Source organism: Scyliorhinus torazame, chromosome 2 (genome assembly GCF_047496885.1).
Source record: "Scyliorhinus torazame isolate Kashiwa2021f chromosome 2, sScyTor2.1, whole genome shotgun sequence".
Lineage (NCBI taxonomy): Eukaryota > Metazoa > Chordata > Chondrichthyes > Carcharhiniformes > Scyliorhinidae > Scyliorhinus > Scyliorhinus torazame.
The window spans coordinates 12,191,572-12,211,796 of NC_092708.1; the positions used below are offsets into that span (position 1 = coordinate 12,191,572).

General features: G+C 48.6%; 1 protein-coding gene across 1 annotated transcript; it reads right to left on the reverse strand.

The window, feature by feature from the left end:
• Positions 1-13,618: 13,618 nt before the first annotated feature.
• Positions 13,619-18,890, reverse strand: LOC140407749 (C-X-C chemokine receptor type 2-like). The gene is made up of 2 exons (XM_072495038.1): positions 18,851-18,890; positions 13,619-14,677 (listed from the first exon to the last, which is right to left on the reverse strand). Exon 2 carries the CDS (start codon positions 14,669-14,671, stop codon positions 13,619-13,621), a length of 1,053 nt encoding a protein of 350 aa, XP_072351139.1. The 5' UTR covers positions 14,672-14,677; positions 18,851-18,890.
• Positions 18,891-20,225: the final 1,335 nt, after the last annotated feature.

Below are 20,225 nucleotides of genomic sequence, written 5' to 3' on the forward strand. Positions count from 1 at the left end.
AACCCCCTGGGGAACGGGCAAGTAGAGAGGGAGAACGGCACGGTCTGGAAGGCCGTCCTACTGGCCCTACGGTCCAGGGATCTCCCAGTTTCACGGTGGCAGGAGGTCCTCCCGGACGCTCTCCATTCCATCCGGTCGTTATTATGTACAAGCACTAATCAAACGCCTCACGAGCGTCTCCTTGTCTTCCCTAGGAGGTCCTCCTCTGGAACGTCGCTGCCGACCTGGCTGGCGGCCCCAGGACCCATCCTGCTCCGAAAGCACGTGCGGGCACATAAGGCGGACCCGTTGGTCGAAAGGGTTCACCTCCTCCACGCAAACCCCCAGTACGCCTACGTGGAGTACCCCGACGGCTGACAGGACACGGTCTCCCTGCGGTATCTGGCGCCCGCCGGCACCACGCACACCCCCCCGACACCATCAACCCAACCGGCCCCCTTCCTGCCACCGCCGCACCCCGCGACCGCCCCCTTCCCAGGAGGATCAGTCCCCCTCCCCTTTGCACCGACAGCTGAAACCGTGCGGCTCCCGGAGGCGACAACACTGGTACAAGCACCACCACCACCGCCGGGGCCGAGGCGATCGTCACCGACGACCAGACCGCCCGACCGACTCGTGGCGTCGATGTAAAACAAAGATGGACTGTCCAATGAACATTTTGTTTTTCCTATACCCTCTGTAAATAGTTGTAACAGGACGATACTGTCCAATACGGTACTACCATGTAACTGTTCTATCCTCCCTGGACCAGCCCTGTAAACCCTTACCACCATACGAAGCATCACCCCGCCGGGTTCATTTTTGACAAGGGGTGAATGTGGTAGTATGTATTGGGGGTCATGTGGGACTGGAAGCCCTAATGTCATTGGCTGACAGATCCCGGGTCCTGGTTGGCCGTTTACCTCATGCTCCGCCCTGAAGGCGAAGTATAAGAAGCCGGTGCCTTCCCCCGCAGACCAGTTTACTATCGGGCTGCTGGGGAACAGACACGCTTAATAAAGTCTCATCGACTTCACTCTATTCGTCTCACGGAGTCTTTGTGCGCTACACTAACAAAGAACAAAGAAATGTACAGCACAGGAACAGACCCTTCGGCCCTCCAAGCCCGTGCCGACCATGCTGCCCGACTAAACTACAATCTTCTACACTTCCTGGGTCCGTATCCCTCTATTCCCATCCTATTCATGTATTTGTCAAGATGCCCCTTAAATGTCACGATCGTCCCTGCTTCCACCACCTCCTCCGGTAGCGAGTTCCAGGCACACACTACCCTCTGTGTATTAAACTTGCCTCGTACATCTACTCTAAACCTTGCCCCTCGCACCTTAAACCTATGCCCCCTAGTAATTGACCCCTCTACCCTGGGGAAAAGCCTCTGACTATCCACTCTGTCTGTGCCCCTCATAATTTTGTAGACCTCTATCAGGTCGCCCCTCAACCTCCTTCGTTCCAGTGAGAACAAACCGAGTTTATTCAACCACTCCTCATAGCTAATGCCCTCCATGCCAGGCAACATCATGGTGTGTGTGTGTGTGCTGCACATGTGTGTGTGTGAGTTGCGTGTGCATGTGTGTGTTTGATGTGCGTGTGTACGTTGTGTGTGTGAGTTGTATGTGAGTTGTGTGCATGTGTGAGTGTGCAGTGTGTGCGCGCTGTGCATGTGTGTGTGTGAGTTGTGTGTGCATGCGTGTGTTGTGTGTGTGCTGTGCGTGTGTGTGTGCATGTGTGTATGCTGTGCATTTGTGTGTGTGAGTTGTGTGTGTGTGTCTGTAGCATGTGTGTGTTTGTGCTGTGTGTGTGCGCATGTGTGTTTGTGTATGTGTGCTATGTGTATGTGTTGTGTGTGCATGCGTGTATTGTCTGTGTGTGTGTTGTGTGTGTGTGATGAATGTAGACATTTTCATACATTATACTTTATATCCGTTGCAGTAATATTATCAAAAACCTGGGTTATGGTATATATTTGTTGCAGGAATATTATTTAAGACGCTAGGTTACGATGTGTCTGTAAAGCTGTGATTAAGGAGTCACAAAAGGTGAGGTCATGATTGTTTCTAACCATTTACTTGTTTACATACAGAGGGCCAAAAGAACATTTTTATGATTGCTGGGGGTCCATGGAGAGTAGGCAATTTATGGGATAATGTATTAATCCTAGTTAAGCGGGCCATGTGACATTAGTGGGATACAGATTCTGCAAATAATGGGAGGAGCCAGATCTGTCTGTAGTTTTGTAGTTTGCCAAAGGGTTTGAGTTTGATAAGACGAGTGTGTGGGTGGGTGAGTGTGTGGGTGGGTGAGTGTGAGGGTGGGTGAGTGTGTGGGAGTGTATGTGGGTGAGTGTGTGGGAGTGTGTGTGGGTGGGTGAGTGTGTGGGAGTGTGTGTGGGTGAGTGTGTGGGAGTGTGTGTGGGAGTTTGTGGGTGAGTGTGTGGCAGTGTTTGTGTGTGTGGGTGTGTGAGTGTGTGGGAGTGTGTGTGTGTGTGTGTGGGTGAGTGTGTGGGAGTGAGTGTGTGTGGGTGAATGTGTGGGAGTGTGTTTGGGTGAGTGTGTGGTAGTGTGTGTGGGTGGGTGAGTGTGAGGGTGGGTGAGTGTGTGGGAGTATGTATGGGTGAGTGTGTGGGAGTGAGTGTGTGTGGGTGAATGTGTGGGAGTGTGTTTGGGTGAGTGTGTGGTAGTGTGTGTGGGTGGGTGAGTGTGAGGGTGGGTGTGTGGGAGTGTGTCAGGGTGGGCGTATGTGTGGGTGGGTGTGTGGGAGTGTGTTTGGGAGTGTGTGTGGGTGAGTGTGTGGGAGTGTGTGTGGGTGGGTGTGTGTGGGTGGGTGAGTGTGTGAGAGTGTGTGTGGGTGAGTTTGTGTGTGGGTGGGTGGGTGTGTGGGAGTGTGTGTGGGAGTATGTGTGGGTGAGTGTGTGGCAGTGTGTGTGGGGAGTGTATGTGGGTGAGTGTTTGAGAGTGTGTGTGGGTGAGTTTGTGGGAGTGTGTATGGGTGAGTGTAAGGGAGTATGTGTGGGTGAGTGTGGGAGTGTGTGTGGGAGTGTGTGTGGGAGTGTGTGTGGGTGAGTGTGTGGGAGTGTGTGTGGGAGTGTGTGAGGGTGAGTGTGTGGGAGTGTGTGTGGGTGAGTGTAAGGGAGTATGTGTGGGTGAGTGTGGGAGTGTGTGTGGGAGTGTGTGTGGGAGTGTGTGAGGGTCCTTCCTGTGCATTCATTATTTCCCCTTTCTTTCATTTTGCCGTTGTTATTTTTGATCCGTGGGTGATTAATGGACGTGTGCCTTTGAGTCAAGCAGCAGAATTCAGAGAGAATACTGGTTGCTGCTGGTTTGAACAGGACACTCCAGACACGTTGGCACCAGAGAGATTGATGGGCTGGGACTCTGTTTGATTGATTGGCTGGGGGGGTCAATGAATTGGCCCAAAGTGCTGTCCTGTGCTCGGTAACAGGTGGTGATTGGATCAAATCCCAGTGGAATGCTTTCCGAATCCTAAAGAATTTCAGTTTGACTCCTGGAAGCTCAAAGGCAAGATCTTATTTCTCTCTCTTTGCACAATCCCTGGGACTGCAGAGAAACCTGAGTGAGTGAATTTACAGGAAAACTATTATCGGCAGCTACCAAAGACCAGGGGCGAGATTCTCCGACCACCTGCCGGGTCGGAGTATCGCCGGGGGCTGGGGTGAATCCCGCCCCCGCCGGTTGCCGAATTCTCCACCACCGGATATTCGACGGGGGCGGGAATCGCGCCGCGCCAGTTGGCGGGCCACCCCCCGCGATTCTCCGGCCCGGATGGGCCAAAGTCCCGCCGCTAAAATGCCTGTCCCGCCGGCGTAGATTAAACCACCTACCTTACCGGCGGGACAAGGCGGCGCGGGCGGGCTCCAGGGTCCTGGGGGGGGGCGTGGGGCGATCTGGCCCCGGGGGTGCCCCCACGGTGGCCTGGCCCGCGATCGGGGCCCACCGATCCGCGGGCGGGCCTGTGCCGTGGGGGTACTCTTTCCCTTCTGCCTTCACCACTGTCTCAACCATGGCGGAGGCGGAAGAGACTCCCTCCACTGCGCATGCGCGGGAATGCCGTCAGCGGCCGCTGACGCTCCCGCGCATGCGCCGCCCGGAGATGTCATTTCCGCGCCAGCTGGCGGGGCACCAAAGGCCTTTTCTGCCAGCTGGCGGGTCGGAAATTCATCCGGCGCCGGCCTAGCCCCTCAAGGTCGGGGCTCGGCCCCCAAAGATGCAGAGCATTCCGCACCTTTGGGGCGGCGCGATGCCCGACTGGTTTGCGCCGTTTTGGGCGCCAGTCGGCGGACATCGCGCCGTTTCCGGAGAATTTCGTCCCAGAATCTTTTAGATCTCTCCTGAAAATCTGTGAGTGTTGTGGACTTGAAGCTGAAGAGACCCTGAATTAACGTATCTACAGAGAAAACCATTCCAGGCTGCAGACCGAGAATTTGGGCGGAATTCTCTGTTAACAAGGCTAAGTCCCCACGTGCGCCAGGGAACGGGTGCGAGTCAGGGCCCCGGAGTAGTCCACGCAGCTCCGGCTGCCGATACGGGGCCCTGCACTTCCGGCCGCAGATTCGCACATGGGAACGGCGACCGCCTGCGGTGGGGGCCCGGTGCAACATGGCGGACCCACACAGCGGGCCTGCCCCAACAATATAGGCCCCACCCCCAGCCCCCAGACCGCGCGCGCCCACCGACCGTTGGCCCCCAATCGGATCCCTGGCCGTCCTGGAGGCCCGCCCATGTCGACGGACTCCCCCCGCCCCCCCCCCCCCCCCACCAGGACGGCCGCGGACTGTGGAGCCGCCACTCCGAGTGCCCGCCGGGTGGAACCGTGAAGGAACTACGCCGACGGGATCACGGCCAGCTGCTGGCTGAGAATGGCCGCGGCGGCCTCGTTCAATGGCCCCCGACCGGCGCGGCCTCGACCGCACCCGCGCAGCTGGTAGCGATTCACCGGTCCGTGGAGAATCGCAGGAATGCGTTGGACCCGATTGCGGGCCTGACGCCCCATTCTCCGCCCCCGCGCCGAGCGCGATTTCGGCACGGAGGCTCGGAGGATCCCACCCTCTAACGCACAGGTTTGCTGTGAAGGAAGCTGTGCTAAAAAAAACATTCTGAAGCAAAGATCATTTTTCCTTTTGCTTATTATTCTTGCCCCTCCCCTCTGTGTTTGTTTGTCTGCCTGTGTCTGTGTGTATGTGTGGAATGTGGGGGACAAGTTAAAGAGGGTATTAGGAATTAGTTAATAGTTAACGAGTTGCATTTGCTGCATATTTCAGTCTAGGTTTTGTTATAAATAAACAGAAATTGTATTTACATTTACAAACCTGGTGACTGTAATTATTGGGCAGTCAGGGGCCAAAACCTTCGGGTATTGTAATAAGGATTATTGGCTAATTCAGTTGTGTTGTGACACCAGGACGACTGAGGCTGGAATTGACCGCAAACTGGTCCAGGACAACTGAAATAACAGGTTACTTTCTCTCATTCCAATGCTCTGGAAGTTACCAAAGCAGAGAGTGGTCACGAGCTCAAATACACACAAAAGTTTGATCAAAATTACAATAAAACGATACATATAAATACATATTGGCCCATGTTGGGTGCAGGCTTGGTATGTTTTGAAGTCAGGATAACCTTGCCTGAAGTGAAGGTCTTGAGATTGCCGAGATGTTTCTGCAGCTGTGATGGCTTCCACGGTTGAATTTCTGGAGGTTCCCTTAACAGGTGAGCTCCATAGCTTGAATTAGGGTTGACAGGGAGGAGAGAAGGTTCCTTGCTGCTGTTCTGTAGGAGTGGTATTGTTACTGCTATTCTGTAGGTGTGGTATTGTTACTGCTATTCTGTAGGTGTGGTGTTGCTACTGCTGTTCTGTAGGTGGGGTATTGTTACTGCTGTTGTGTAGGTGTGGTATTGTTGCTGCTGTTCTGTAGGTGTGGTATTGTTGCTGCTGTTCTGTAGGTGGGGTATTGTTACTGCTGTTCTGTAGGTGTGGTATTGTTACTGCTGTTCTGTAGGTGTGGTATTGTTACTGCTGTTCTGTAGGTGTGGTATTGTTGCTGCTGTTCTGTAGGTGTGGTATTGTTACTGCTGTTCTGTAGGTGTGGTACTGTTACTGCTGTTCTGTAGGTGGGGTATTGTTACTGCTGTTCTGTAGGTGTGGTATTGTTGCTGCTGTTCTGTAGGTGTGGTATTGTTACTGCTGTTCTGTAGGTGTGGTATTGTTACTGCTGTTCTGTAGGTGTGGTATTGTTACTGCTGTTCTGTAGGTGTGGTATTGTTACTGCTGTTCTGTAGGAGTGGTATTGTTACTGCTGTTCTGTAGGTGTGGTATTGTTACTGCTGTTCTGTAGATGTGGTATTGTTACTGCTGTTCTGTAGGTGTGGTATTGTTACTGCTGTTCTGTAGGTGTGGTATTATTACTGCTGTTCTGTAGGTGTGGTATTGTTACTGCTGTTCTGTAGGTGTGGTATTGTTACTGCTGTTCTGTAGGTGTGGTATTGTTACTGCTGTTCTGTAGGTGTGGTATTGTTACTGCTGTTCTGTAGGTGTGGTATTGTTACTGCTGTTCTTTAGGTGTGGTATTGTTACTGCTGTTCTGTAGGAGTGGTATTGTTACTGCTGTTCTGTAGGTGTGGTATTGTTACTGCTGTTCTTTAGGTGTGGTATTGTTACTGCTGTTCTGTAGGAGTGGTATTGTTACTGCTGTTCTGTAGATGTGGTATTGTTACTGCTGTTCTGTAGGTGGGGTATTGTTACTGCTGTTCTGTAGGTGGGGTATTGTTACTGCTGTTCTGTAGGAGTGGTATTGTTACTGCTGTTCTGTAGGTGTGGTATTGTTACTGCTGTTCTGTAGGTGTGGTACTGTTACTGCTGTTCTGTAGGTGGGGTATTGTTACTGCTGTTCTGTAGCTGTGGTATTGTTGCTGCTGTTCTGTAGGTGGGGTATTGTTACTGCTGTTCTGTAGGTGTGGTATTGTTGCTGCTGTTCTGTAGGTGTGGTATTGTTACTGCTGTTCTGTAGCTGTGGTATTGTTACTGCTGTTCTGTAGGTGTGGTATTGTTACTGCTGTTCTGTAGGTGTGGTACTGTTACTGCTGTTCTGTAGGTGGGGTATTGTTACTGCTGTTCTGTAGGAGTGGTATTGTTGCTGCTGTTCTGTAGGTGGGGTATTGTTACTGCTGTTCTGTAGGTGTGGTATTGTTACTGCTGTTCTGTAGGTGTGGTATTGTTGCTGCTGTTCTGTAGGTGGGGTATTGTTACTGCTGTTCTGTAGGTGTGGTATTGTTGCTGCTGTTCTGTAGGTGTGGTATTGTTACTGCTGTTCTGTAGGTGTGGTATTGTTGCTGCTGTTCTGTAGGTGTGGTATTGTTACTGCTGTTCTGTAGGTGGGGTATTGTTACTGCTGTTCTGTAGGTGTGGTATTGTTACTGCTGTTCTGTAGGTGTGGTATTGTTACTGCTGTTCTGTAGGAGTGGTATTGTTACTGCTGTTCTGTAGGTGTGGTATTGTTGCTGCTGTTCAGTAGATGTGGTATTGTTACTGCTGTTCTGTAGGTGTGGTATTGTTGCTGCTGTTCTGTAGGTGTGGTATTGTTGCTGCTGTTCTGTAGGAGTGGTATTGTTACTGCTGTTCTGTAGGTGTGGTATTGTTACTGCTGTTCTGTAGGTGTGGTATTGTTACTGCTGTTCTGTAGGTGTGGTATTGTTACTGCTGTTCTGTAGGTGTGGTATTGTTGCTGCTGTTCTGTAGGAGTGGTATTGTTGCTGCTGTTCTGTAGCTGTGGTATTGTTGCTGCTGTTCTGTAGGTGGGGTATTGTTACTGCTGTTCTGTAGGTGTGGTATTGTTACTGCTGTTCTGTAGGTGTGGTATTGTTACTGCTGTTCTTTAGGTGTTGTATTGTTACTGCTGTTCTGTAGGTGTGGTATTGTTACTGCTGTTCTGTAGGTGTGGTATTGTCACTGCTGTTCTTTAGGTGTGGTATTGTTACTGCTGTTCTGTAGGAGTGGTATTGTTACTGCTGTTCTGTAGGTGTGGTATTGTTGCTGCTGTTCTGTAGGTGTGGTATTGTTACTGCTGTTCTGTAGGTGTGGTATTGTTACTGCTGTTCTGTAGGTGTGGTATTGTTACTGCTGTTCTGTAGGTGTGGTATTGTTACTGCTGTTCTGTAGGTGTGGTATTGTTACTGCTGTTCTGTAGGTGTGGTATTGTTGCTGCTGTTCTGTAGGTGTGGTATTGTTGCTGCTGTTCTGTAGGTGTGGTATTGTTACTGCTGTTCTGTAGGTGTGGTATTGTTACTGCTGTTCTGTAGGTGTGGTATTGTTACTGCTGTTCTGTAGGTGTGGTATTGTCACTGCTGTTCTTTAGGTGGGGTATTGTTACTGCTGTTCTGTAGGTGTGGTATTGTTACTGCTGTTCTGTAGGTGTGGTATTGTTGCTGCTGTTCTGTAGGTGTGGTATTGTTACTGCTGTTCTGTAGGTGTGGTATTGTCACTGCTGTTCTGTAGCTGTGGTATTGTTACTGCTGTTCTGTAGATGTGGTATTTTTACTGCTGTTCTGTAGGAGTGGTATTGTTACTGCTGTTCTGTAGGTGTGGTATTGTTACTGCTGTTCTGTAGGTGTGGTATTGTTACTGCTGTTCTGTAGGTGTGGTATTGTTACTGCTGTTCTGTAGGTGGGGTATTGTTACTGCTGTTCTGTAGGTGTGGTATTGTTACTGCTGTTCTGCAGGTGTGGCATTGTTACTGCTGTTCTGTAGGTGTGGTATTGTCACTGCTGTTCTTTAGGTGTGGTATTGTTACTGCTGTTCTGTAGGTGTGGTATTGTTACTGCTGTTCTGTAGGTGTGGTATTGTTACTGCTGTTCTGTCGGTGTGGTATTGTTACTGCTGTTCTGTAGGTGTGGTATTGTTACTGCTGTTCTGTAGGTGTGGTATTGTCACTGCTGTTCTTTAGGTGGGGTATTGTCACTGCTGTTCTTTAGGTGTGGTATTGTCACTGCTGTTCTTTAGGTGTGGTATTGTTACTGCTGTTCTGTAGGTGTGGTATTGTTACTGCTGTTCTGTAGGTGTGGTATTGTTACTGCTGTTCTGTAGGTGTGGTATTGTTACTGCTGTTCTGTAGGTGTGGTATTGTTACTGCTGTTCTGTAGGTGTGGTATTGTTACTGCTGTTCTGTAGGTGTGGTATTGTTACTGCTGTTCTGTAGGTGTGGTATTGTCACTGCTGTTCTTTAGGTGTGGTATTGTTACTGCTGTTCTGTAGGTGTGGTATTGTTGCTGCTGTTCTGTAGGTGGGGTATTGTTGCTGCTGTTCTGTAGGTGTGGTATTGTTACTGCTGTTCTGTAGGTGTGGCATTGTTACTGCTGTTCTGTAGGTGTGGTATTGTCACTGCTGTTCTTTAGGTGTGGTATTGTTACTGCTGTTCTGTAGGTGGGGTATTGTTGCTGCTGTTCTGTAGGTGTGGTATTGTTACTGCTGTTCTGTAGGTGTGGTATTGTTGCTGCTGTTCTGTAGGTGTGGTATTGTTACTGCTGTTCTGTAGGTGTGGTATTGTTACTGCTGTTCTGTAGGTGTGGCATTGTTACTGCTGTTCTGTAGGTGTGGTATTGTCACTGCTGTTCTTTAGGTGTGGTATTGTTACTGCTGTTCTGTAGATGTGGTATTGTTGCTGCTGTTCTGTAGGTGTGGTATTGTTACTGCTGTTCAGTAGGTGTGGTATTGTTACTGCTGTTCTGTAGGTGTGGTATTGTTACTGCTGTTCTGTAGGTGTGGTATTGTTACTGCTGTTCTGTAGGTGTGGTATTGTTACTGCTGTTCTGTAGGAGTGGTATTGTTACTGCTGTTCTGTAGGTGTGGTATTGTTACTGCTGTTCTGTAGGTGTGGTATTGTTACTGCTGTTCTGTAGGTGTGGTATTGTTACTGCTGTTCTGTAGGTGTGGTATTGTTACTGCTGTTCTGTAGGTGTGGTATTGTTACTGCTGTTCTGTAGGAGTGGTATTGTTACTGCTGTTCTGTAGGTGTGGTATTGTTACTGCTGTTCTGTAGGTGTGGTATTGTTACTGCTGTTCTGTAGGTGTGGCATTGTTACTGCTGTTCTTTAGGTGTGGTATTGTTACTGCTGTTCTATAGGTGTGGTATTGTTACTGCTGTTCTGTAGGTCTGGTATTGTTACTGCTGTTCTGTAGGAGTGGTATTGTTACTGCTGTTCTGTAGGTGTGGTATTGTTACTGCTGTTCTGTAGGTGTGGTATTGTTACTGCTGTTCTGTAGGTGTGGCATTGTTACTGCTGTTCTTTAGGTGTGGTATTGTTACTGCTGTTCTATAGGTGTGGTATTGTTACTGCTGTTCTGTAGGTGTGGTATTGTTACTGCTGTTCTGTAGGTGTGGTATTGTTACTGCTGTTCTGTAGGTGTGGTATTGTTACTGCTGTTCTATAGGTGTGGTATTGTTGCTGCTGTTCTGTAGGTGTGGTATTGTTACTGCTGTTCTGTAGGTGTGGTATTGTTGCTGCTGTTCTGTAGGTGTGGTATTGTTACTGCTGTTCTGTAGGTGTGGTATTGTTACTGCTGTTCTGCAGGTGTGGCATTGTTACTGCTGTTCTGTAGGTGTGGTATTGTTGCTGCTGTTCTGTAGGTGTGGTATTGTTACTGCTGTTCTGTAGGTGTGGTATTGTTGCTGCTGTTCTGTAGGAGTGGTATTGTTACTACTGTTCTGTAGGTGTGGTATTGTTACTGCTGTTCTGTAGGAGTGGTATTGTTACTGCTGTTCTGTAGGTGTGGTATTGCTGCTGCTGTTCTGTAGGTGTGGTATTGTTACTGCTGTTCTGTAGGTGTGGTATTGTCACTGCTGTTCTTTAGGTGTGGTATTGTTACTGCTGTTCTGTAGGTGTGGTATTGTTACTGCTGTTCTGTAGGTGTGGTATTGTTACTGCTGTTCTGTAGGTGTGGTATTGTTGCTGCTGTTCTGTAGGTGTGGTATTGTTACTGCTGTTCTGTAGGTGTGGTATTGTTACTGATGTTCTGTAGGTGTGGTATTGTTGCTGCTGTTCTGTAGGAGGGGTATTGTTACTCCTGTTTTGTAGGTGTGGTATTGTTACTGCTGTTCTGTAGGTGTGGTATTGTTGCTGCTGTTCTGTAGGAGTGGTATTGTTACTGCTGTTCTGTAGGTGTGGTAGTGTTACTGCTGTTCTGTAAGTGTGGTATTGTTACTGCTGTTCTGTAGGTGTGGTATTGTTACTGCTGTTCTGTAGGTGTGGTATTGTTGCTGCTGTTCTGTAGGAGTGGTATTGTTACTGCTATTCTGTAGGAGTGGTATTGTTACTGCTGTTCTGTAGGTGTGGTATTGTTACTGCTGTTCTATAGGTGTGGTATTGTTACTGCTGTTCTGTAGGTGTGGTATTGTTACTGCTGTTCTGTAGGTGTGGTATTGTTGCTGCTGTTCTGTAGGAGTGGTATTGTTACTGCTATTCTGTAGGAGTGGTATTGTTACTGCTGTTCTGTAGGTGTGGTATTGTTACTGCTGTTCTGTAGGTGGGGTATTGTTACTGCTGTTCTGTAGGTGTGGTATTGTTACTGCTGTTCTGTAGGTGTGGTATTGTTACTGCTGTTCTGTAGGTGTGGTATTGTTGCTGCTGTTCTGTAGGAGTGGTATTGTTACTGCTATTCTGTAGGAGTGGTATTGTTGCTGCTGTTCTGTAGGAGTGGTATTGTTACTGCTGTTCTGTAGGTGGGGTATTGTTGCTGCTGTTCTGTAGGTGTGGTATTGTTACTGCTGTTCTGCAGGTGTGGCATTGTTACTGCTGTTCTTTAGGTGTGGTATTGTTACTGCGGTTCAGTAGGTGTGGTATTGTTACTGCTGTTCTGTAGATGTGGTATTGTTACTGCTGTTCTGTAGGTGTGGTATTGTTACTGCTGTTGTGTAGGTGTGGTATTATTACTGCTGTTCTGTAAATGTGGTATTGTTAATTCGCTCCTTAATCTATAGTAGACTAGTTGTTTTTCGATTCCATAGAATCCTTACAATGCAGAAGGAGGCCATTCGGCCCATCGAGTCTGCATCAACTGTCTGAAAGAGCACTCTGCATAGGCACACTCCCCCACTCTGTCCCTGTAACCCTGATCATGGCCAATCCACCTAACTTGCGCATGTTTGGACTGTGGGAGGAAACCGGAGCACCCGGAGGATACCCATGCAGACACGGGGAGAACGTGCAGACTCCGCACAGACAGTGACCCAAGCCGGGAATCGAACCTGGGACCCTGGCGCTGTGAGGCAGCAGTGCTAACCACTGTGCCACCATGCCACCCTTGGTCTTGTCCTTTCTATTCTCGGAGGGCAGAATGCATTCTGTCTGGTTGCTTGAACCATTTTGAAACAGTCTTTAAACTCAGTCCAAGATTTTTTTTAAATGTAACCTTTCCAAACATGTGTCATATCACAGCTGTGCACCGTAATAATAAATGCAGGGAGATCACACATCCCTCAGTCTATAGACTGGCAACTCAATATATTTTAAACCTCAGACCCTTGAATAAAAATGTGGCTTTATTTCATCTGACAGGGCATCTGGAGATTGCAAATAAATGTGGCTCGGCAGTGTTACTTGTATTGCAACAGCAAATGTCAAAAATAGCTTCGGTGAAATGTAACCTGCTTTAAACAAAAAGCCAGAATGTGTTCACAATGGGCGGGATTCTCCCAGCCGCGTGTGTTTCTCGGCAGCGGGAGGCATCGCGGGACTCTCTCTTCCCGCCGTTTGTCAATGGGAATTTCCATTCACACCGCAGAGAGGCCTGCTGCCGGGGGTGCGCTCCAGCGGGAGCTGGGAATCCCAATGCCTTAAACGGTCGGAGAATTCCGACCAATATATATCGTTATCTCAGTTAGGTAATAAGGACAAACACTGAATAGACAATGGGTCGATGACTGAAGGGGGAAATGCCAAAAGCGGACAAGTTAAACACGCTGCATCTCCTCTGGAATTAAAACAGAACGCTGCAGAATAGACTTGGGACCAAAGGCCCCCAGCTTTAAAAAGCTTCCTGAACAGGGATTGTGTTGAAAGGGTATTTATGGGTGTGCATTTCTTCAAACTGCTTACAGGCCATTCGGCCCACATACTGTGGTCTTCGTGACACTTGGGTCCGAACGTTGGCTGCCAGCTCTTCCGCAAACAGTGTAAATGAACAATTGTTCCCCAGTCCCTTAATCACTTCCGTTAATTCAACTGCTTTCATTCAGGGTCGAAACTTATGCTAACGCTTCTTGTGGCGGATGCTACGGTTGAGCAGTATGGGTATCATCCGGCAGCAACAAGGCAAAACATGTGCTCAGAGCTACAGATCAGAGCATTACGCTGTCAATAATGCAATAGTGGCCATGTAATGTGGGAAAAGAGCCTTAAAAGACAAAGTTCGCACAGAAAGAACAAAAGTTTTATTTCTTAACTAACACATTATATCATTCTGTAACTGCTTGTTAATGAAATTCAGACCTGTTATTACACAACATTGTTATCAATTAGTTCCTCGGTAGCTCATTCCATTCAATTATTGATGAATTATTTTATTATCTTTCTGATTGAATGGTAACTCTCTCGCAAGGACTCCAAATGGCGCTTCAAGTGAGGCCAGAAACAGAGGAGAGGGATGTGGATGCTTTCTGATGTATCTCTTCGCTTTGTTTAATGATTCCTATCATAGCCAAGAGCTTGAGCAGGTTGTTCCTGAATTTCACCCCGATGAATGCGTACAGGATTGGGTTGATGCAGCTGTGCAGGAATCCCAAAATCTGTGTTCCAATCAGAGCCCTGTCAATATGTTTACGCCTGTCACAAATATAATCAATGTACTTGCTCCTCATCAGCGTGTCGATGAACACGGTGATATTGTGCGGGAGCCAACAGATGAGGAAGGCCAGCACCACCGCTATGATGACTTTCATGGCTTTCTGTTTCTGGAACCCCCTCGTTTGACACAATCTCCAGATCGTCACACTGTAGCAGAAGATCATCACAGCCAGAGGAATGAGGAACCCAATAATGTGCCTCAGAAACCTGGTGGTTATTTTCCATGTTTCAGCTGATTTACCATCAAGTATTTCATAACACATGGTTCTGTCGATACCAGCTGGAGTATATTCGCCCTTGTACAGAATCGGCAAAGACAGAAGAATGGCCAACACCCAGACAACAGCACAGATCACCTTGATTAGAAATGGCCCCTTCTGCTGGTGGATCTTTGTGGAGTAGACGATGGACAGATAGCGGTCGACACTGATACAGGCCAGTAACAGAATCCCACTGTAAAAGTTAACTTCCTGTAACAGGCTGATGATCTTACACATGGCATCACCAAACACCCAGCCAGATATGGCATCCACTGCCCAAAAGGGCAAGGTCACAGCGAATAGGAGATCGGCCACTGCCAGGTGAAGCAGGTAGATGTCTGTGGACGACATTATGCGTCGATTGTAAAATATGACGACCATTACAACCATGTTCCCTGTCACAGCGAGGAAACACACCAGGCTATAGACAACAGCAATCACCACGTTGATTGATTCATTTACAATGGGTGTGCAGGCAAATGTGACTGGATCAAGGTAAAACTCTTCGTAATCAGAATAATTGTCAAAATACTTTTGCCACTTTTCCAAATCATCGAATTCCATAATTTTCTGAAAATAAACAGAAAATAAAAGACTGAGAATAAAGCCAAATTATGAAGCAAACATTATATATGGATATACACCAAATATAATAGTGGCATTCACAGTGGGTTAGTAATATAGTTTGGTGAGAACGTAGCACTGAGGAAGCAATGCAAAGAGAGATCTAATCGAAACTTACAAGATAATGAATGGCTTAGATAGGGTGGATGTTGGGAAGTTGTTTCCATTAGCAGGGGAGACTAGGACCCGGGGGCACAGCCTTAGAATAAAAGGGAGTCACTTTAGAACAGAGATGAGGAGAAATTTCTTCAGCCAGAGAGTGGTGGGCCTGTGGAATTCATTGCCACAGGGGGCGGTGGAGGCCGGGACGTTGAGTGTCTTTAAGACAGAAGTTGATAAATTCTTGATTTCTCGAGGAATTAAGGGCTATGGAGAGAGAGCGGGTAAATGGAGTTGAAATCAGCCATGATTGAATGGTGGAGTGGACTCGATGGGCCGAATGGCCTTACTTCCGCTCCTATGTCTTCTGATCTTATGGTCTTATATTGACAGATAAAGTGAGTTGGTAACAAGTTGTTAGATGGGTCAAATTGGGCTGATATTCTCTGACGTTTAGAAGTATTAGTCTTGATCTGATTGTCGCAAAACATATTTTGAAAAGGCTTGACAGGTGTCCACTAAGAGGGTATTTTCCCTGCTTTGGAAATCTAAAACGTAGCGGCATTGTACCAGGGTAAGGGGGAACGGTCATTAAGGACTAAGCTGAGGAGAAATCTTTTGAATTGTAGATGGTGCATCAGTGAGTGTATTCAGGTCTGGGGTTGATAGATATGAGATCTCGCAGGGAATCAAGGGAGTAGGTGAGAGGCAGATCAGTCCTGACTGCACTGCTCGAGGGACCCAGCGGGCCACTCCTTCTCCTATGTTCTATACATCGAACCCTGTATTTCAGCCCCACTGCGGGAAGGTCACACAAAATATGCAATTAAAGGCCTGCAAGACACATATCAAACTAAAATCCCAGGAAAGCTGGAAAACAGCTGGAAACAGGAGGGCATTCGGTAGATTGCATGCTTCTACCACATTGCATCAACTAAACATGCTCCAGGCGCACAGATCGTCCACAAAACCTTTCCTGCCAGCTGAAAAAAACAATTGTTCAGTGCTTCCATCTCATTGAGGAGGCTTCAGGACAATCCCACGTCCAACAACCTGCTCTGAAAACTCTGCACATGGTTTACAGCTGTGACAAATTCCACCACAAAGCAGCTGAGACACCCCATAGCATTCTTAAAGATAAATGTCAATTTGCCGACCTCCCAATGTCAATGGATCCTTTTAGAAGTTCCCGGATCACGACTTGCATCTGAGCCCAAAAAGGTAATCATTTATTGCTTGGGCCATACCCTACCTGCACCAGCTTTCGTTGAAATCTAGCCTTCACCTTTTGAGATACATTTGAACAAACAATCTGGGACACAAGGGTACCCTGATCCCTCTGTACCTCTGAGCTCTACAATCTCTCACCATTTAGATAATCACCTTCTTTTTTATTCTTCCTGCCAAAATGGACCCACATTATCCCACATTATACTCCATTTGCCAGATCATTGCCCACTCACTTAACCTATCTGTGTCCTTTTGTAGCCTCCTTATGTCCTCTTCACAATTTACTTTCCTGCTTATCTTTGTGGCATAGCCTCAAAATAAGGGGAAGTAGATTTAGGACTGAGTTTAGGAGGAACTTCTTCACCCAAAGGGTTGTGAATCTATGGAATTCCTTGCCCAGTGAAGCAGTAGAGGCTCCTTCATTAAATGTTTTTAAGATAAAGATAGATAGTTTTTTGAAGAATAAAGGGATTAAGGGTTATGGTGTTCGGGCCGGAAAGTGGAGCTGAGTCCACAAAAGATCAGCCATGATCTCATTGAATGGTGGAGCAGGCTCGAGGGGCCAGATGGCCTACTCCTGCTCCTAGTTCTTATGTTCTTATGTGTCATCAGCAAATTTAGCACCAATACCTTCAATCCCTTCCTCCAAGACATTTGCCGAGTGTTGAGACCTCAGCACCGATCCCTGCGGAGCACCGCTCCCCACATCCTGACGAAGAAAAAGATCCAATCCTGCCTATCCTCTTCCTCGCCCCATTCATGTAAATATGACCAGTATTCTGTGTCACTCACCGAGGTCTAGTGTTAATTCCCCACCTACTTGCCTGGTGTTTTCAGGAGTTCCACAACTGGAAATAGACTTAAACCTACCTACAATGTACCCTTATTTTATTTCGAGCTACCCAATATAAGTCTCCAGCCCTATCAATATCAGTTTAATATCAGTCTTCGCTCCTATCAATGCTGTAAGATGTCTTACAACACCAGGTTAAAGTCCAACAGGTTTGGTTCGAACCACTAGCTTTCGGAGCGCTGCTCCTTCCTCAGGTGAATCATCGAAACACTTATTTTGATCATTTCACGTTTTTTTTATCGCAAGGAGAGATGGGAGCATGTATGGGTGTCTGTGCACTTATGGGTGTCTGCGGAGATGGAGGAACAGGTTGACAGATGATGGGAATCGCTCCCCAACTGACTTTTCTCTTTTGGGGACTGGTCCTCATGTGTATTGACCTCCGATGTTTTTGTTTGTTTTTCACTTTCGACCTGAACCTTCAGGTTTTGACATTTTCCTCTGTAATTTCTCCTGCTGCCTCTCCTCACATCCGGGGCGTAATTCTCCCGAAACGGCGCGATGTCCACCGACTGGCGCCCAAAACGGCGCCAATCAGACGGGCATCGCGCTGCCCCAAAGGTCCGGTATGATCTTTGGGGGCCGAGCCCCAACATTGAGGGGCTAGGCCGACGTCAGACGAATTTCCGCCCCGCCAGCTGGCGGAAACGGCCTTTGTTGCTCCGCCAGCTGGCGCGGATATGACATCCCCGGGCGGCGCATGCGCGGGAGCGTCAGCGGCCGCCGACAGTTTCCCGCACATGCGCAGTAGAGGGAGTCTCCTCCGCCTCCGCCATGGTGGAGACCGTAGCGGAGGCGGAAGGGAAAGAGTGCCCCCACGGCACAGGCCCGCCCGCGGATTGGTGGGCCCCGATCGCGGGCCAGGCCACCGTGGGGGCAACCCCCGGGGTCAGATCGGCCCGCGCCCCCCCCCCCCCAGGACCCCAGAGCCCACCCACGCCGCCTTGTCCCGCCGGTAAGGTAGGTGATTTAATTTACGCTGGCGGGACAGGCAATTTATCGGCGGGACTTTGGCCCATCCGGGCCGGAGAATCCAGCGGGGGTGCCCGCCAACCGGCGCGGCCCGATTCCCGCCCGCCGAATATCCGGTGCCGGAGACTTCGGCAACCGGCGGGGGCGGGATTCACGGCAGCCCCCGGCGATTCTCCGACCCGGCGGGGGGTCGGAGAATGACACCCCCGGTTTTTGAAAACTGTTGAAAAGAGGTTCGCGAGCCGGCCCCCCTTATCGGCCTGACCAATGAAAGGCACCAAATCCTGTTGCGGCCTGAGACAGACACAGCTTTCAGGGTTCTAGAACCGGTGCAGATGGTTCGAAACTGGGGCTAAAGTGTAAGGGGAGAGTCACTACTTGAATAGTTATTTGAAAGAGCGGACACGGGCAAAACTGGGAGTTGCTTGAGAGGAAATTTGCTAGAAGTGTTCCAAACCATGAAGGCTCTAGTTAGAGTGGATGGAGACAGATTGTTCCCATTGGTGCAAAGGATAGAGAACCAAAGGACAGGGGTTTAAGGTGAAGGGACCAGAGGTTACATGGATTCACTGACCTGAGAGTGTGGTGGAGGAAGAGTCAATTGGGGCCTGCAGAAGAGAATTGGACAAGTGATGGAGAAAGAACCTTGAGGCAACGGGGAAACGGCGGGAGAGTGGAACTAGCTGAGTTGCTCTTGCAGAGAGCTAGGACAGGATTAACAGACCGAATGGCCTCATTCTGTGCTGTGGCCATTCAGTGATTCCACAACACCGTAAGCAATTGTTGCCCGGGTTCTTGCCAATTGAAGCTCCAATCGCAAGCGCCGTCTAAAGCAAGGGCCCGACACCCTTGTATATTTGAGTGTGCGACCTGATGCCAGTGCGAACAAACCTCAGCTCGCTGGGCATAAAAGTTTAATTTTTACAAAACCAATTCAACTAAATTGCTGATTAAATTCTACATACCTTCCGAAAGGGCGATCGACTGTCTGGAAGCGGCCCAAACCGGATTTCTTGACCGTGTCACGTACCAGATATCAGACAACAACGCAAAGGCTTCCACAATGTTTGGTGGTGTGAACACAGTTTGATATATCTGAAGGTGACAGGGCTACCCGTTGTGTGACCTGCCCACAAGCGGGGGTGGGGCAGCGGAGGGGGGTGGAGGTAGGAAGAGTGTTGCAATGCATTAAATAATTTAAAGGAGAAAATGCAGAATCGGCTCAAGCACTTTAAATAAAATCCCACAGATTGCCGCGACCGACAATTCGCAGCACATCATCTTCATACCTTTCAGATGGAACACAATTGTTACAGAAATGGAATTGGAGTTTCCAGTCTGCAATGTGCTGAATTGGAACCGGTGGCTGCCCTGGGCAGGACAGTTTCCTGGACAATTGGCAGATCATCCGACATTGCATTTTACAATCTTGTGTAATCACATTGAAACCAAAAACATAAATAAGAATAGTCAGCGAGAATCTTAGCAGGAAATTTGATCTTGAGTTCTTTGCAGAAGCTACAGGAACAGTGGATTCTGCATGTTTTAATTTCTCCATCCCTAATGGGCCTCGGGAAGGTGGGGGTGAGCTGCCTTCTTGAACCGCTGCAGTCAGTGTGTTGTAGATACACCCACTGTGCTGTTAGGGAGGGAGTTCCAGGATGTTGCCCCAGTGACAGTGAAGGAACGGCGGCCGATATATTTCCCAGTCAGGGTGGTGAGTGACTTGGAGGGGAACCTCCAGGTGGTGGGGTTCCCAGGTATCTGCTGCTCTTGTCCTTCTAGGTGGGAGTGGTCGTGGGTTTGGAAGGTTCTGTCTAAGGAACCTTAGTGAGTTACTGCAGTGCATCTTGTAGATGGGACACACGGCTGTCTCTGTTCGTCGGTGGTGGAGGGAGTGAATGTTTGTGGAAGGGGAGCAATCAAGCGGGGCTGCTTTGTCCTGGATGGTGTCGAGCTTCTTTTTTTTTAAATATATTTATTAAAGTTTTTTAACACAATTTTTCTCCCTTACAAACAATAACCCCCCCCCGTCATAACAAAAAAAAACGAGAAATCGCGCAGAGCAAGATATATACATGGCACAATGATATATTTACACAGCTTTGTACACTGGCCCTCACCCGTACATGCCAGTTTCCCCAACCCTTCATGTTATCTCTTGCTCATCCACCCTCCCAGGCAGTCCCCCCTTTCCCCCCCCCTCCCAGGACGCCCGCCCCCCCACGCTCCGCGAGATAGTCTAGGAACGGTTGCCACCGCCTGCAGAACCCCTGCGCAGACCCTCTCAAGGCGAACTTAATCCTCTCCAACTTTATGAACCCAGCCATATCATTCATC